The following is a 15,021-nucleotide window of genomic DNA, read 5'->3' as shown; positions in this document are numbered from 1 at the left end:
AATAAGTTATACTCCGTGTATGTACAGTATGCCCAAAAACACTCTACTGTCACACATATCTAAAAAGAACAAATAATAAGGGCTTGAGCTATAGGATGAAATATAATAAAATTGGAAGAAAGAGTTTCATCCTGTATCTTGTGCCTAACCCACCCAGAGTTCCACAAGATAATCAGAATTCATTTTAACTTCTTTGCGGAGTTATTAACCAAATTTCTTTAGCAAGTACTTGAGAAAACTGGCAGAGGCAGTTCCTCAGATGAACAGTGTAGCTTCTAGGTCCTTCTTAACTTGCGTGAGCTGCAGAGTCTTTCCCAGGATCAGAGAGAACTGGTAAGGAAGCAGTCTTATACAAAAGCTCAGATTAGCCACACGAAAATGTTGTCAAACTCTGCCCCTCTCCCCTTCTTCCTAGGAGGCACCTTCTACTTTAGATCTGCCATCAAGATTAATCAGCTTCATATTCCTTTGCGTAAGGGCTGTGTATCTGCCAAGGGGGCAAGAAGAACCAGGGTTTCTCCTAGGACCTGCCATACTGTTATCATTCACTTAAAAAAATTAAACTAGCCAGACTTCTGATTTCACCTACACAGGAGAAAGCATGGAATCTAGTCTAAACCCCAAACCAAGCTTACCATTTGTTGGGTAATTTCCCCTTCCACACTCCAATTCCCTCTTAGAATCATTTTTTTAAAAATTAGTGTTAGTCGAAACATGGATGAACCTTGAAAACATTCTGCTAAGGGAAAAGCCAGCCACAAAAGACCATGTATGGTATGATCCTATTTGTACAAAATGTCCAGAATGGGCAAATCTATGGAACCAGAGTATCGGTTTGCCTAGAGCAGAAAGGCTAGAGGTGATGGAAGAAGGAGGGTATGGAGTTTCCTTTGGGGTTGATGAAAATAAGATTGACAGCAGTGATGGTCTCACAACTCTGTGAATATGTTAAAAGCCATTGAATTATATACATGATGAGTTAATTATCTCTTAATTATTTTACCATGTCAACCTATTTTACACTAAGCAATTAGACATTGCCAAATGTCAACTAAAAGCAATTCCCAAGTCCTTTATTGAGTAGTCTGTGTTCATAAAAATATGCTAAATAAAGTGACAGCATAGTTCATTCATTGGAAAAGTAATGCATACGAGCAAATAAGAGCCGGAGAAATACATCAGTTTTGAATTATCACATGTCATTATGGGTCTTGTTATGGTTTAGATATAAGGTGTCCCATAAAAGCTCATGTGTAGGACAATGCAAGAATTTTCAGAGCTGAAGTGATTAGATTGAGAGGTGTAACCTAGTCAGTAAGTTAATCCACTGATATGGATTAACGGGGCAGGTAGGATAATGGCTACAGGAAGTAGGTCACTGGGGGTGTGCCTTGGGCGTTTATATTTTGTCCTTGGTGAGTGAAGTATCTGTTTCTTGGCTGCCATGAACTGAGCAGTTTTTAATCTGCCACACTTTCTACCATAAAGTTCTGTCTCATCTCAGGTCCACAGCTGTGGAGTCTGTTGATCCTACATGGAACCCTGAAACTATGAACCAAAATAGAATTTTCCTTTCTGAATTGTTTTGGTCACAGTGATGAAAAGCTGACTAAAGAGGTCTTAATTTCTTCTGGGGAGTTCTTAATCAGGCTTTTTTTTTAAGCAATTACCTAGGACAAAGCATGGTTGCATTTCTTAAAACAAACAGTGTAGCTTTAGGACTGTGTCTAGACAGAATCCAACACTGACACACCCAGTAGTGTCCATATGTTATAGCAGGAGAGCTAGTGTTGTATGTGCATTTTACCTTCATCAGGCACATTGGCCAGCATGTGACTCATTTGGTGCATGTGAAAAGGAATCAGCAAAATTTAACAGCAACAAGTGGCTAAGTTCTCTGGGAGAAAGGTGACCATGCGATGTTGCCAAGCGTACCCAGTTACCTGAGGAGAATCCCTCTCTGCAGTCACTAGGTGTGGGATGTTATTTAAGGATGAATAATGGACTTAAGGTATAACGATTGATGTATCATTATTTGTGACTGTTTTAGAGAAAAGAAAGCGACGGGTGGGGTGCACTAGTGTTATCATGTAAGTAACTGTCACCAACTCAGGTCGACATTTCTGAACAAGGTTTGATGATTTAAATAAAGACATTTGATCACCTCCACCCACCAAGAAAATAGGAAATAATGCAAACCACCTATTCCCTGTCAGAATATGAAAGGAGTCCATCCCACTCTGAATGAGTTAGTCCCAAATTCCAGGACTTTCAAGAATCCTAAAAGTCAGATGGTGTGGCCACCTAAATCATTAAGCAGGAGAGGAAGAAATCCTCGGTGTCCTGCTGGTAGAATGAGAGATGGCGACTTACCAGAATTTTGGCAACTCAAGCTCTGATCATTAAAGTTCTCAGACGTGTATTATAAATGTGGATATGAGGTGTCCCTCCAAAGCTCCTGTGCTAATGCAGGAATATTTAGAGATTATTAGAGCTGTAACCTAATCAGTCCACCCTAGTTTGAATGGACTGACTGGGTGATGACTATTGGCAGGTAGGATGTGGCTAGAGGCGGTGGGTCCCTAGGGGCATGCCTTAAAAGTATGCATCTTCCTTGTGGCCCCTCTTTCATCTCTCCTGCCTCCTAACCACCATGAGCACAGCAGCTTTCCTCCACTGACCTTCCGCCATGATGTTCTGCCTCATCTCCCACCCAGAGCAATGGAGTGCATTGCTCATGACTTAAATCTCTGAAGCCGTGGGCCAAAATAAACTTTTCCCCCTCTAAATTGTTGTCAGGAATTTTTGTCACAGCAATGCCAAGCTGATGAACACCAAGAACAACATTCTGTTTGCTCAGGGATACACAGTTGAAAAGTATAAGTAGTCCAGCTATAGCTCTCCTGATGCCATCAAATGTGTATATAAATGTGCTGCCTTTACAAGGAAGATGCTTGTTCTAATAATTGGGTTATTTTGTTGTTTAAATTGCTTTACACTTTACAAGTAGATGTGTGCGCACCACATGAGTACCCATCCTCTCCACCACTTGTCATTTTTGTTTAAAACCATCCTCCTAAGTGGGAACTGATGTCTCTCACTGTGAGATACCAGTGGATTTCCATTTCTCATGTTCTTTCCTTCATTTTCACCTTTTTCTTTCGTTGATGAATGACCAGAGCTAGAGCAACCACCAAGTTGCCTACACTTCCCAAAGGAAGAAACCATGTTTATTCATTTATATTCTCAGCACCTACCTAGTGCTTAGCACAGAGTATATACTCAATGTTGTCAGATTCATGATCACACACACAGCATTTTGGCTCCTCCTCCTGCCCAGATCCCTCCCAGAATTCTCCTTGGAAAAACAGTTTGAGAGTTTTGAAAACCTTGAAGTGAACTCAATAGATGAGTCATGGTTTGCATGATGCAAAAGTAAACCAAGAGGAGCCGTGATATTTTAAAAATATAATTTGTACATTACCAAATCTCTTTGAAGTCATTTATCTACCTCCTAAGAAGTAACATCTTTTCTAAATTAAAGGCTGAGCAAAATAGTTTCTAAGAAATTATGAAAAGGATTCATTTCCTCCCGTTTGTGGAGAGTAAGCCCTCAGTGACCTATTTTAATAAAGGTCTATGGAAAATGTCATGGTAAAATAGAGAGTGTCTTATGGTCATTTCAACTCAACTGATTTTTACTAAAACTAAGAAAAGTTGACCAAGTCTAAGACCTTCATGAGAGCTAGCGTCAGGAGAATAAATTCATTTTCTGGGCCTCTCCCTTCTTCCCACCCCAATGAATCATGCCTTGATTATCTGGTCTTATCTGAAACCATCTGCTTCCATGATGAAGTGCTACTGTGTACAGAGCTGTGCTTGCCCTTCTGAAGCAGTTTCTTGTGTGTGAGCTGCTTCTCCATATGAAGGAGGGCAAGCAGGCGGGTTTTGTCTGTTTTTTAAACTTTTTCCCTCCTGGATCAATAAATTTCAACTAATAAAGGACACTAACGAAGGACTTATAGTTGGGTTTTCCTTCCTTGGTCAATGGAGCCTGTATTACTCCATACTACCCAGTAATGTTGAATTGTGTATTATGAATTTACCAGATTTTTTTTTTAGATGGTCTTATTCCTTCTACTTAAATTCTATGTTTTAATCTTTGCTGGCAATTTCTAGTGGCCCTGTGGAAAGTAAACCCCCAGAAGCCACTGTCCTCACATCAGGAGTGGTTAAAGATCCCCCGGACCTTTCCAACCATGGAGCCAAGTTCACCTCTACTCCAAAGTGCACCAAGCCTTTTAACAACAAGGCTGGGGATATAAATCAGTGTAGAGTACTTGCCTGGCATTCATGAGAGTCTGGGTTCCATTCCCAACATGGTGGCTGTTAAGAGAAGTTTTGAAATAAGCCTTGTGAAAAGAGACTATTACCCAGAATGTGGGAGCACTCCAGGAGTCTCAGATCCTAGCATCTCTACTTGACTCACTGGCTCCAACAGGCTCCCAACAGCAGATGTGGTCTAACCTGTTTCTAAGGGTTGATGTTCACTCTCCAAGTGTGAGCTACTGTTTGGATTTATTGTCTTTTCTATGGGTCCTCTTGGGAAACTCATGCTGTCTCTGGTCACATGACCTTAGTTGTGCTGGATCTGGACTGACCGTTTCCTCTTTGCGCTCTTTCACAGGATACATCCCCAGCTACTTAGACAAGGACGAGCTCTGTGTCGTGTGTGGTGACAAAGCCACTGGGTATCACTACCGCTGCATCACGTGTGAAGGCTGCAAGGTAAGCACCCTGGCTCCCCAGCACTCAGCTGTACCATTTCTGATCCTTTCCTGTGTTAATTCCCAATTAACATCAAATCCAGCATTCGTGGCCTGTGACCAACCAGGGGTCTGGTGCTGCTCTTCATGTTTGACATATTTAAGAATTGAACTCTTAGGGTTGGGGCTCAGTGGTAGAGTGCTTGCCTAGTACATGTGAAGCGCTGGGTTCAATCCTCAATAAATAAAGAGATCATATCCATCTACAATTTTTTAAAAAAAACTATTTCACCAAATTGTAAGTAACTACATGAAGTTTTGTGAGAGTGTGACATCTGGTTTCTTTACCTCTCCAAGTATTTTTAAAGCAGGAAGAAAATGAAAATTTTTAAGCTTTTACTGTGAGTTTTTTTTTTTTTTAATGCATTTCTATCCCAAGAAAATGCCATTTCTCCTCCCATTTTATCTGCAGTACTGGAGGAGACAGGGTCTGCTCTGCCGCAGGCTGCTTCCACCGTTCATCTGCATGAATCTATCCACTTTTAAGAGTTCCATTAGGAAATATCTTTAAGGCTTCTTAGACTCAATTATGTTCTGAAATTTATCCAAAGTGGCTTTCTGTAAAGGCTGTACTAAATACCTGATGGATAGCCAGACTAATTTTATTCTCTGCAGACCTTTCTTAAGATCCTTGACAAGAACATACCAGTAATCAACAGTCAAAAGCGAGCCTAAATTTGCCTACTTAGAATCTTTGTCAACAAAATTAATCTTTATGGAAAACATCTTTTGGCCTGACAACCTAGCCTAGAAAAATAGTCTATCATAAAAAAGCTAAAGCCACTGCTATATCCCTCATTCAGCTAATGCAATATAAATGAAGATATATTTAAAAATTGGGGACTTGCAAATTTTCTTGATCTTTTTTATATCTGAAATTTAATTATCACAATATGTAAACTAAAATTTGTACAACTCCATCTTCACCCACCTTATCTCTTCTTCCAATACCCTATTCCTCCTCCTGCTAACCCCCAAAATTAACACGTTAGTTCATTAACAACCAAGGTGTGGTGTTCCACTGCCCTGGTGGAATATTTGCCATGCATGAAATTTGGAAATGCTTAGAACTCTGCTTATAATGTTGACATGATACATCCCCTAAAGTCCCAAGGCCTTTTATCTGCAACACTGTTGTTTGAGACCCTGTTACATAACTTTCCATTCATCCTGACCCCTTTGATCTGGATGTTGTAGTTCTTTAACAAAGACTGGGCTGAAGGTTGCCATTATGTCCATGAAAATAACATCTTAAGGAATTTCATGAAGCTAATTACAAGTAAGTCCTAGCTATTTATTAATTAGGAGACTTGTAGGCTCTTAAAAGCACAGTTTTATTGGCTTGATTTGAAAGTCATAAAACCATGTAACATTCTCTCATTCCAAAAACTCAGTAATTGAAACTAGCCTTCCCTCCCACCACCACCAATTAGCCTCAATTCAGAAGGCTTTACCTGACTGATTATGCAGCATTGAAACTCTTTTAAATCATTTCATATGGCAAATTTTGAATTCTGGGAGAGAATCTAATGAAAATTCCATTTAATACTTAACTCCCCAAAGTGACTCTCCAGACTGAATATGCCTTATAGAGCACTAAATGCATTACCAGCAATTGACTTAAACAAAGGGCGAACTGAGCTTATTAACCCATGTCCCTGCCTTGATAAAACCAACTTTCCTCATTTCTCAAAACCACTGGATATTTGGGGCTTGATTCAGCTAAGGTTTCTTTAAAAAACAATCATGTAGCACACCTGGTATTATGCAGGAGGATGACAAGTTCAAAGCCAGCCTCAGCAACTTAGCAAGAACCTGTCTCAAGAAAAAAGAATAAAAGGCTGAGGATGTGGCTCAGTGGTAAAGTGCTCCTGGGTTAAATCCCCACACACACACACACACACAGATCATGTAGCAAAGGCAGCTTTCTCAACGCCTGTATCTCCACCAGAATTCTGCTTCTGAAACTACCTCCCTTCCTTGATGGGGGCAAGCTGGTAATGACAAATTGGGAGAAGGTCAGTTTTTAAGAATGGCAAAAGATTTTTTTCTCCCAAAGCTATGCTTCACATATTGCTTAAACATGCTATTTTTTTCTATGGGGTAGAACGCTGTCCTTTTTTGCTCTAACAAAAGTAAAATCTTTTGGAGATATTTTCTTGTGCCAGTTGTTAATGCATCTTTTGTAGAAAAAAAAATATGTTGCTCCACAATTATTTTCTAAGAGAGACCCAAAGCTTAAGAGCTTCCCAAATACTGAACTAGGAGGGTAACACTCAGCTCCCGATGTCACTGATTGGCGCATCATCTCAGACCACTAAGAAATAGGTCCATCTTCTCAGGATGTACTGAAACTTCTTAAAAAAGGTACCTCTGCTCACCAACAAACCAATGAAATACGTCATCATTCCATAAGACCTCAGAAAGGCTTTTGTCATTATTTTGCTCTGAGTGTTGAACCGAGGGACTTAGGGATTGGGGGTTTAGCTTAGAGCGAGTGCTTAGCATCCCTAAAAGGATTTTTTAAGTAGACTGTTGTAAAGATCTTCTATTCAAGTCTGCTTTTGTGGGCTGGGGATAAGCTTAGTTGGTAGAGTGCTTGCCTTAGGGCACAAGGCCCTGGGTTTGATCCCTAACACCAAAAAAAAAAAAAAAAAAAAAAAAAAAAAAACCCCAAGAGTTGATTTTTTTTGTCACTTTTTAAGATGAAGAGGCCAAGCATCCTTATATTTAACTGAGATGAAGTGGTCCATCATCCTATGAAAGTATGCCTTATTATAGCTCAGGAGGGTATAAAAGGAAATAGGTCCATAAAGCACCCAAGAAAAGTCATCAAATGTAGGCGCAGGAAAGATGGCGCAATGATGGGTGTAGCAAGGCACCACCAGCCTTTTTTCAGAATAGGCAAAGTCGAAATTATTTCACCCATCCCATTAGAGAGTGCATAGAATGGCCCTTGGGGAGAAGTGGGGCTCCCCTTATTCCGGCTTTCACACCTCACCCACTCATTAGTGCTGACTCTTCAGGATGCCCCCAACCCAGTCCTATCCTTGGAGCAGGCATCAGAAAGAACATGAGGGAGAAAAGGGTCACCCCAGCTTTCTATGGAGAAACCACCTGCCTGTCCAGAGCGGCCCAGTCCACATCCTCACTGGCTATCTTGGACTTTCCCACCTCTAGGAAAACAGGTTGTGTTGGCCTCCAGTCTGTGCCCTGAAGGTTTTTTTTTTTTTTTTTTTTTTTTTTTTTATGGTTATAGATAAACAGCATGCCTTCCTTTGTTTGTTTAGTTTTTTATGTGGTGTAAGGATTGAACCCAGTGCCTCACCCATGCTAGGCAAGCACTCTGCCACTGAGCCTGTGCCCTGCATCTTGCCTGTAATCTCTGGGTTTCTTTAGCCCTCTTCTGTCCTCCCTGGGGGTGGGGGTTGTAGCGCAGCTTACATTTCACTTCTGTGACATGCTCTGACATTGACACTATTCAGGAATTGCCCACCCTGAACAGCAACACTGCTGCCCTCTCACCCAGCTGACCCGTGTGTGATTCCATGGTTCCTGTAACTGCATATTCACCTCACAGAACCTCATGAACGTGAACAATGCAAGTAGTACAGGATTTACACACAGGCCCCCAACTCAAGCCTATAAGTCTCAGTCATTTTCTTTCTGCTTTGCCAACATAACGTCCTATGTTGGACCTTTTCATTGTAAGGAAGCGCTTTTGTGTCTGTTGAGGAATATGCAAAGTGGGCATATGGACGTCACCAAAGCCAGAGAAAATTACCCAGGATAACAAAAACGTGGGCTGAAGCTGGCATTTCCGTCCCACCATGTCTCTAACAAAGGGAGAGCCCCCCCCCCTTTAAGTTTCAGCAGTGAACTCCTTCAAACTTGCCAGTCTGCCAAGACAGATAAAAGAAATGTTTTGGAGGGGCAAGTGAGAAGGGAACTAGTGATATTCTGTTCATTCAAATAATACAGTAAAGTCATCTCATATCACGTAAGCAGTTAAGCAAAATAAGATTTGGATTACAACTCCTGGGTTGCAGGTCAAGTTTCAGCATGAATTTACCGTGAAGCAAGTTACTGAACCTATCTGAGTCTTAAGTTTTTTAATCCCAATGATGGGGACATTAAGAGTACAGCCCCACCCCCCAGGGTTATAGGGAAGACAGAAGGACATTCCTGTCCACAGCACTTTGCAACGTAGCCCTCACAATGAGTGCTGCCATTATCAGTTCCTGCAATTTAGAGTACAGTTGCCAAGACTTCAGAATCATGTCCAGAAAGCTTCCGTACAATCCCCTTGAGAATGTTATGTAAGTCACCCAACCCTATAACTGAATAGCATCCTTCAGACAGGAAAAACAAATTGAATTTGTGGGTGTATGTCTACAGACAATGAAGAAAAGAAACGAGTTATGGGGGAAATGTGATAGAAAACCCAGAATTTTCTTCTAAGTGCTGTTGTTTGAAAGGCTAAAAGAATTGGCCATCTCAAAACAAGAATTAAACTAAATTTCTAAAGGCACTTAATGCATCTACTTAATTAACAAGTAATTGTTAACAAGTCTCAAAAGCATTCAGCTCTTTTAATCCCCAGTCTAAAGTCCCCCATAGCTTAAATTCAATATCATTGTAACACCCTATGAAATAATTTATATTATTCAATGTATAGATAATAAAAACAAGTGCTAGATTCTCCTATTAGCTTCATTTCCTTGAATAAGTGGCCAAAAAAAAAAAAAAAAAGTATTGACCCTGCAATCCTATGACATCTCCTTTAGCTCTTGGGGTTCACTTTGGGGCTGCCATCCTATATTTGAGGATGCAGAGCTAGAGACCCAAATACGGGTTAAGGTCCAAAACAAGATCTCAGAGTTATGTGGATCCAAAATTCCAGAATCGTTAACTAGAAAATATGAAACTGTTATCTGAGGTTTTTCTTTTTCATGTAGGGTTTCTTTAGAAGAACAATTCAGAAAAATCTCCATCCATCCTATTCCTGTAAATATGAAGGAAAATGTGTTATAGACAAAGTCACGCGAAATCAGTGCCAGGAATGTCGCTTTAAGAAATGCATCTATGTTGGCATGGCAACAGATTGTAAGTAGATCATCTTCATTTGCTTCCTCTTTGAGGAGTGTTGATTGGGGAAGGGTTTGGTGCAAGATCAACCAGACAGAAAAGCAAGCAGGAACCCCTGTGTGCAGAACCTGGTTCCCATTCAGGCTTAGCTCTGAGGGGGATGTGGGAGCCGTGGAGGTAGAATTCAGCCATCCTACTTCCGTCTTATCAACTCTCAAAGTATCCAGAAGATGGGGGAAGGAAAGGGGTTAAATTTATCCCTGCTGTGCATGCAGCAACAGATTGCAGCACATTACAAAGGAGGGGTCTTGTCCACTGACCTTGATCAGTAACTTCTCATACCCAGGGTTCATGTGCTCAGAGCCCTGGCGACTCATCCCCTTATTTTTTTCAGAAGCAGAAATTGGAATTTACATTACGGGCATTCTTGGAGATGGGGCACTGGTGGAAAACATGTTCAAGAATTTCTGGAGAATTCAGTCAAGTGCTACTGCATGAGTCATCTCTCAGTGGCTTGCTTGTATTTTTAGCCATAAAGACATTTGAGCCAAAGTTGTCCTGCCCAGTTTTCCAAGTGCCACAGCATATGGTGATAAGATTAGCCCTTGGGGGGTCTCTCCTCCCCACACTGTGCAAGGGATTTGTACCAGTCACTTCAATTAATCCTAAAAAGAGTAATTGTGTCACTCAGCATGTGCAGCTTTCCTTCCACCAGGCTTCAGTATCAGTGATTTCAACTGCCATTAACTTTTGCACATCCATGAGTGATTGCAACTATTAGTTAAAAGGAAAAATTGAGGAAAGATAATGCAATAAGAACGCTTCCTTTTACAGGAGGAAATACTCATGGCTTATGTTTTTATGATAAATAGAATTCTCTCGGGAGAAATGAAAAAAAAATCCACAGAATGTCCCACTTTGCTCAATAAGAGAGGGTAGAGAACCTTCCAAAAAGGAAGAGGGCTGGGTGAAGGTGTTAGGCTGGAAATCCTGAGTTAATCCCTACCTCTGGCTGCGAATGTTCCTTATCTTTTAAAGACTTTAGCCCTTGCCAACAATATGCCCAGTAAGAATGTGTGAATATGATTGACTTGGAACAAAATGCTTAAATGTGTCACTACAATGAACCGTTATTACTGAACATCTATTTCATGGTTTCATTGGGAAGATCTGAAAATTTATGAGGTTAAAAAAAACTCAGTGTTAATCCCACTGTAGAAATAAGTTTTGAGTGTCTCTTCCTGCTCACAAGGCATGTTACAAGCTCAGGCATTATAAGCAGAAAAACTTCTGTTCAAGTCCCACAACTGCCACTAGCTAGCTGGTGGCATACAGCCTCAGGTTTTCCTTCTCTGAAATCAGTGTCTACCTCTGAGGGTTGTATCCAGGGTTAAATTAGATAATGTATATCAAATGCAGCAATCTCTGGCACACTGGGAGCATTTGGGAAATGGGACTATAGGTGTTATTACCCTTTAGTAAATGAACCAAATGATGTAACAGGGCTCATTCACATTTGTCTGCATTTGTAAATGCTTATGACTTTGAAAATCCAGTCCAGATCATCTGGGGTTTGATATTCTATTTGTGCATTCTCCAGGTATCCCAGTTCCCCTCCTCCTGTTACATCTGCTTCTTTTCTTTCCCTGCCAAGTCTTCAAGCAGCTCTAGAAAAATGATGTTGTAGAACTGGAGTCAGGAACCCTGGGCCATGAACTGGATTGGATAACATTTAATGCCTCTTCCAATTCTAAAAATACTGACTCTGGAATATAAGACCTGAGCTTTTCCATTCCACTGATATTCTTGTGCAATGGTTTTGGTTTAGAAATTAACCACAGAAATAGAGGTTTCTTATTACCTGTTCTTATCATTTATGCAAAAAAAAATAAGAAAGGTTGTAGTTACATTTACTGATTATCACATTGCATATGTTGTACAGTGGGTATTATTAATTCCATTTCACATAAGAAGAAATGAAACCTCAGAGAGCCTGTCACTTGCCAGCAGTCACACAGCCAAATGGTGGTAGTGTCAGGATTCAAACCAAAGTCCTTCTAGATTCCAAAGACTAGGTTCTTTACCATTGAGGGGTGATCAAATAGAAAATAATGCATAGGGAATACCTGTGAGATCCAGCCATGTTCCAATTAGCCCTTAAGGGGTTTGTTTGTTTGTTTGTTGTTTGTTTGTTTGTTTCTGAGGAAGGAATTAGGAGTCTCCTATTACTGCTTCAGAACATTTTCCTTAACCTGAAGTTTTTTTAAGGGAAGTGGAGAGAATAGAAATCCTGAGAGTGAATTCAGATTGGCTAGACAGATGTGCCTGTGACCCTATGGATAGTATAGATCACACCTCTCTGCAAGAGCTATATTCTGTCCCATTGTAGTGCCCAGGGTTCAAAGTTCCCTCAGGACATTGAGAACCTGCCTGGGCATTGAGTTTGCTCCCGGGATGATGGTGGACAATGGCTAGTCCATGTTTCTTTGCTACCCAAGGGAGAAAATGCTTCCATGTGACCCCCACACTCCCTTACTCGGCCATCTGTGCCTCAGTGGCCTCTCCCAGAGGCTCCAGGACATGCGGGGTGCCCTGTGTCCTGGGAGCATCTGTAGGTCTCATCTTTCTCTCCCTCCCAGTGGTGCTGGATGACAGCAAGAGGCTGGCCAAGAGGAAGCTGATAGAGGAGAACCGGGAGAAGCGGCGGCGGGAAGAGCTGCAGAAATCCATCGGGCACAAACCGGAGCCCACAGATGAGGAATGGGAACTCATCAAAACCGTCACCGAAGCCCACGTGGCAACCAACGCCCAAGGCAGCCACTGGAAGCAGAAACGGAAATTCCTGGTAAGGCTTCCTTCCACGGCTCCGGATCACCTACACACCAGGTATTTTCCATCTCAACTCGACTCGTTCCCATAGCTCAAGGATGTGGCCATTATTGTCCCATCTTATTGATGGGCCCGATTTGAATCCCAGCTCTGCAAGTTTCTTGGCCTCCAAGTTGCAGTCTGCCTATGTGAAACATAACGGCCTCTCCTACCATCTACTCTTTGTGATTCACTGAGTTCCAAAGCAGTTTCTCTGGCCTTTGGCCTCAGTTTGCTTTTGCCGTTAATGAGGCCTGTCCTGGAACAACTCATTGGTAAACTTCAAGACCTGCCAGCTTTCCCTGTCCCCATTCTCTGCTTCCCTCACGTGCCCACTGTATACATTCTTAATCCTTAAGCTTGCTCCAAAGACCATTCCCCTTTAGAATAGCCTTTAGTTCCATCCCTCAAATATATTTTTATGTCAGTTGGTTCCAGGGGCTGTGATAGGGCACTTGCCTATAAAATCCTGGGTTCCATCATCAGCACAAAGAAAAAAAGTTATGTCAGTCAAAAATTTTGTTGTATATCTATTTTGGGGTGCTGGGGATCAAACCCGAGGCCCACACTAGGCAAGTGCTTTACTGCTGAGCTACATTCTCAGCCCTCTAGAAGTCAAAATTTTTAAAGAAATTAATGGAAGACAATGAAAATAAGGAAGTAGGGACAAAGGGCAGGTGTGTAGGAAAAGGACACTTTTCTAGACCCTTGAATATTGGCATTTAATGTTTTTCTAAAAGCTGGCAGCTGTGAAAGCCCTCCCCACCCACTGCTCATTTAGACTTTATCATAGTGTTTGACATTAAGCTGGGATCACCAGCCCCCCTTTTTTTTTTTTTAGATAAGCAAACTGGGCCCAAAAGCCCACTAGGAACTTCTGACTCCAAGTCCACGCTCTCTGCCCACCTCTTTAGATGGACTCACCATCTCAGGACACTGATCCTGTTCTTAAGCTATGACACGAAGCCCTGTCTGAGCACCAGGCCAAGCTCTGGCATCAGATATCCTGTGAGTCCATGTCCCTAGGGAACATCCAAGTGCCTGCCCATCTGAACAAGCAGATACAGGGGCATCATTGGGCTTGTCCCTCAACATTTTAATGCAACAGTGTTTTTAAAATCATAATAACCTTAGAGTAAGTTTTTGCAAAGAAAAAGCTTGCACCTAATCCACCTGCTGTGAAACCATGGCTGTAATGAAAGGACAATAGCAGTATTTTGTTAATGGTTCCCACTAACAGCAACATTTAGCAAAGCCTTACATGACCCTTACTGTATGCCAGGCACTGTTCGAAGGGTTTTGCATACATTTACTCCCTGTACCAACCCTACAGGTAGACACAGAGGACATCCCCACTTTACAGAAGAGGGGACAGAGGCAGAGAGGTTTAAGAGATGTGTCCACGTTCCCACAGCTAGTATGTGGTGGTGGCAGGTACAGCAGGCTCCAAGAGCCATGCTCCTCCCTGGCCACCTGCACAAACTTGAGAAGCCTCCCAAGACACAGCACCTTGGAGGGGCAGCCTCATAACGCCTTCATCGTGCATCCCCACTCCATGTATTGGGGGCCTAGCAAGATAGAGTCCTGCCTAACCATACCCCTAAATCCCTCCTTTGCCCAAACATGTCAGTCATAATGAACATTTAGAAACTACTTTCAGAAAAGCTGGGCACAGTGGCACATGCCTACAGTTCCAGCAATTTGGGAGGCTGAGAGAGGAGGATCAAAAGTTCAGCCTCAGCAACTTAGTGAGACCTTGTCTCTCTATAAAATACAAAAAAAGGGCTGGGGATGTGGCTCAGTGGTTAAGCACTGCCCCTCCCCCCCCCCCAAAAAAAAAAACACTTTCAGGCCCAATGCCACATTCTGACTTCAAGTAGTGGCCAATAATGGAATTCAAGCTGAATTCCAAGCTTGATAGAAAGTTTGGGACAAATATCTTAACTTTTCTCCCAAGGGTAATTTAACAATTTTATTTACTTTCAAAAGAAAAGGGATACTAGTCTCAGCTGTCACTAAAGGAAGTCACTGAGCAGCTGCTCTGTGCCAGGAAGTGATTATGTCAGCTACATTCCAATTCAGGGAGATAAATGGCTAGCGGTGAGTGCAAAGACAGTAAGATGGGACAGAGTGCTTATGAATGAAGTGGGAGGACTTCGTTTCTCCAGGTAGGGTGCTTAAACAGAAAAGGGCTCTCTGAGGAGGTGACATGCAAGCCATGTCTGCACGCTGAGAAACA

At 41.9% G+C, this 15,021-nt stretch overlaps 1 protein-coding gene across 6 annotated transcripts in view; it reads left to right on the top strand.

Annotated features, from left to right (window-relative positions):
- Thrb (thyroid hormone receptor beta) overlaps positions 1 to 15,021 on the top strand; it is a 369,387-nt gene that overhangs the window by 334,557 nt on the left and 19,809 nt on the right. For all 6 annotated transcript variants that reach the window (XM_076842915.1, XM_076842909.1, XM_076842902.1 and 3 more), the window contains exons 5-7: positions 4,688 to 4,788; positions 9,785 to 9,932; positions 12,554 to 12,759. In XM_076842915.1, the coding sequence (XP_076699030.1) occupies positions 4,688 to 4,788; positions 9,785 to 9,932; positions 12,554 to 12,759 (455 nt within the window). The remainder of the gene's footprint in view (positions 1 to 4,687; positions 4,789 to 9,784; positions 9,933 to 12,553; positions 12,760 to 15,021) is intronic.

This window comes from Callospermophilus lateralis, chromosome 1, assembly GCF_048772815.1.
Source record: "Callospermophilus lateralis isolate mCalLat2 chromosome 1, mCalLat2.hap1, whole genome shotgun sequence".
NCBI classification, from domain to species: Eukaryota; Metazoa; Chordata; class Mammalia; order Rodentia; family Sciuridae; genus Callospermophilus; species Callospermophilus lateralis.
The sequence above is the reverse complement of the archived record's forward strand: the minus strand, read 5'-3'. Positions and strand labels throughout refer to the sequence as shown.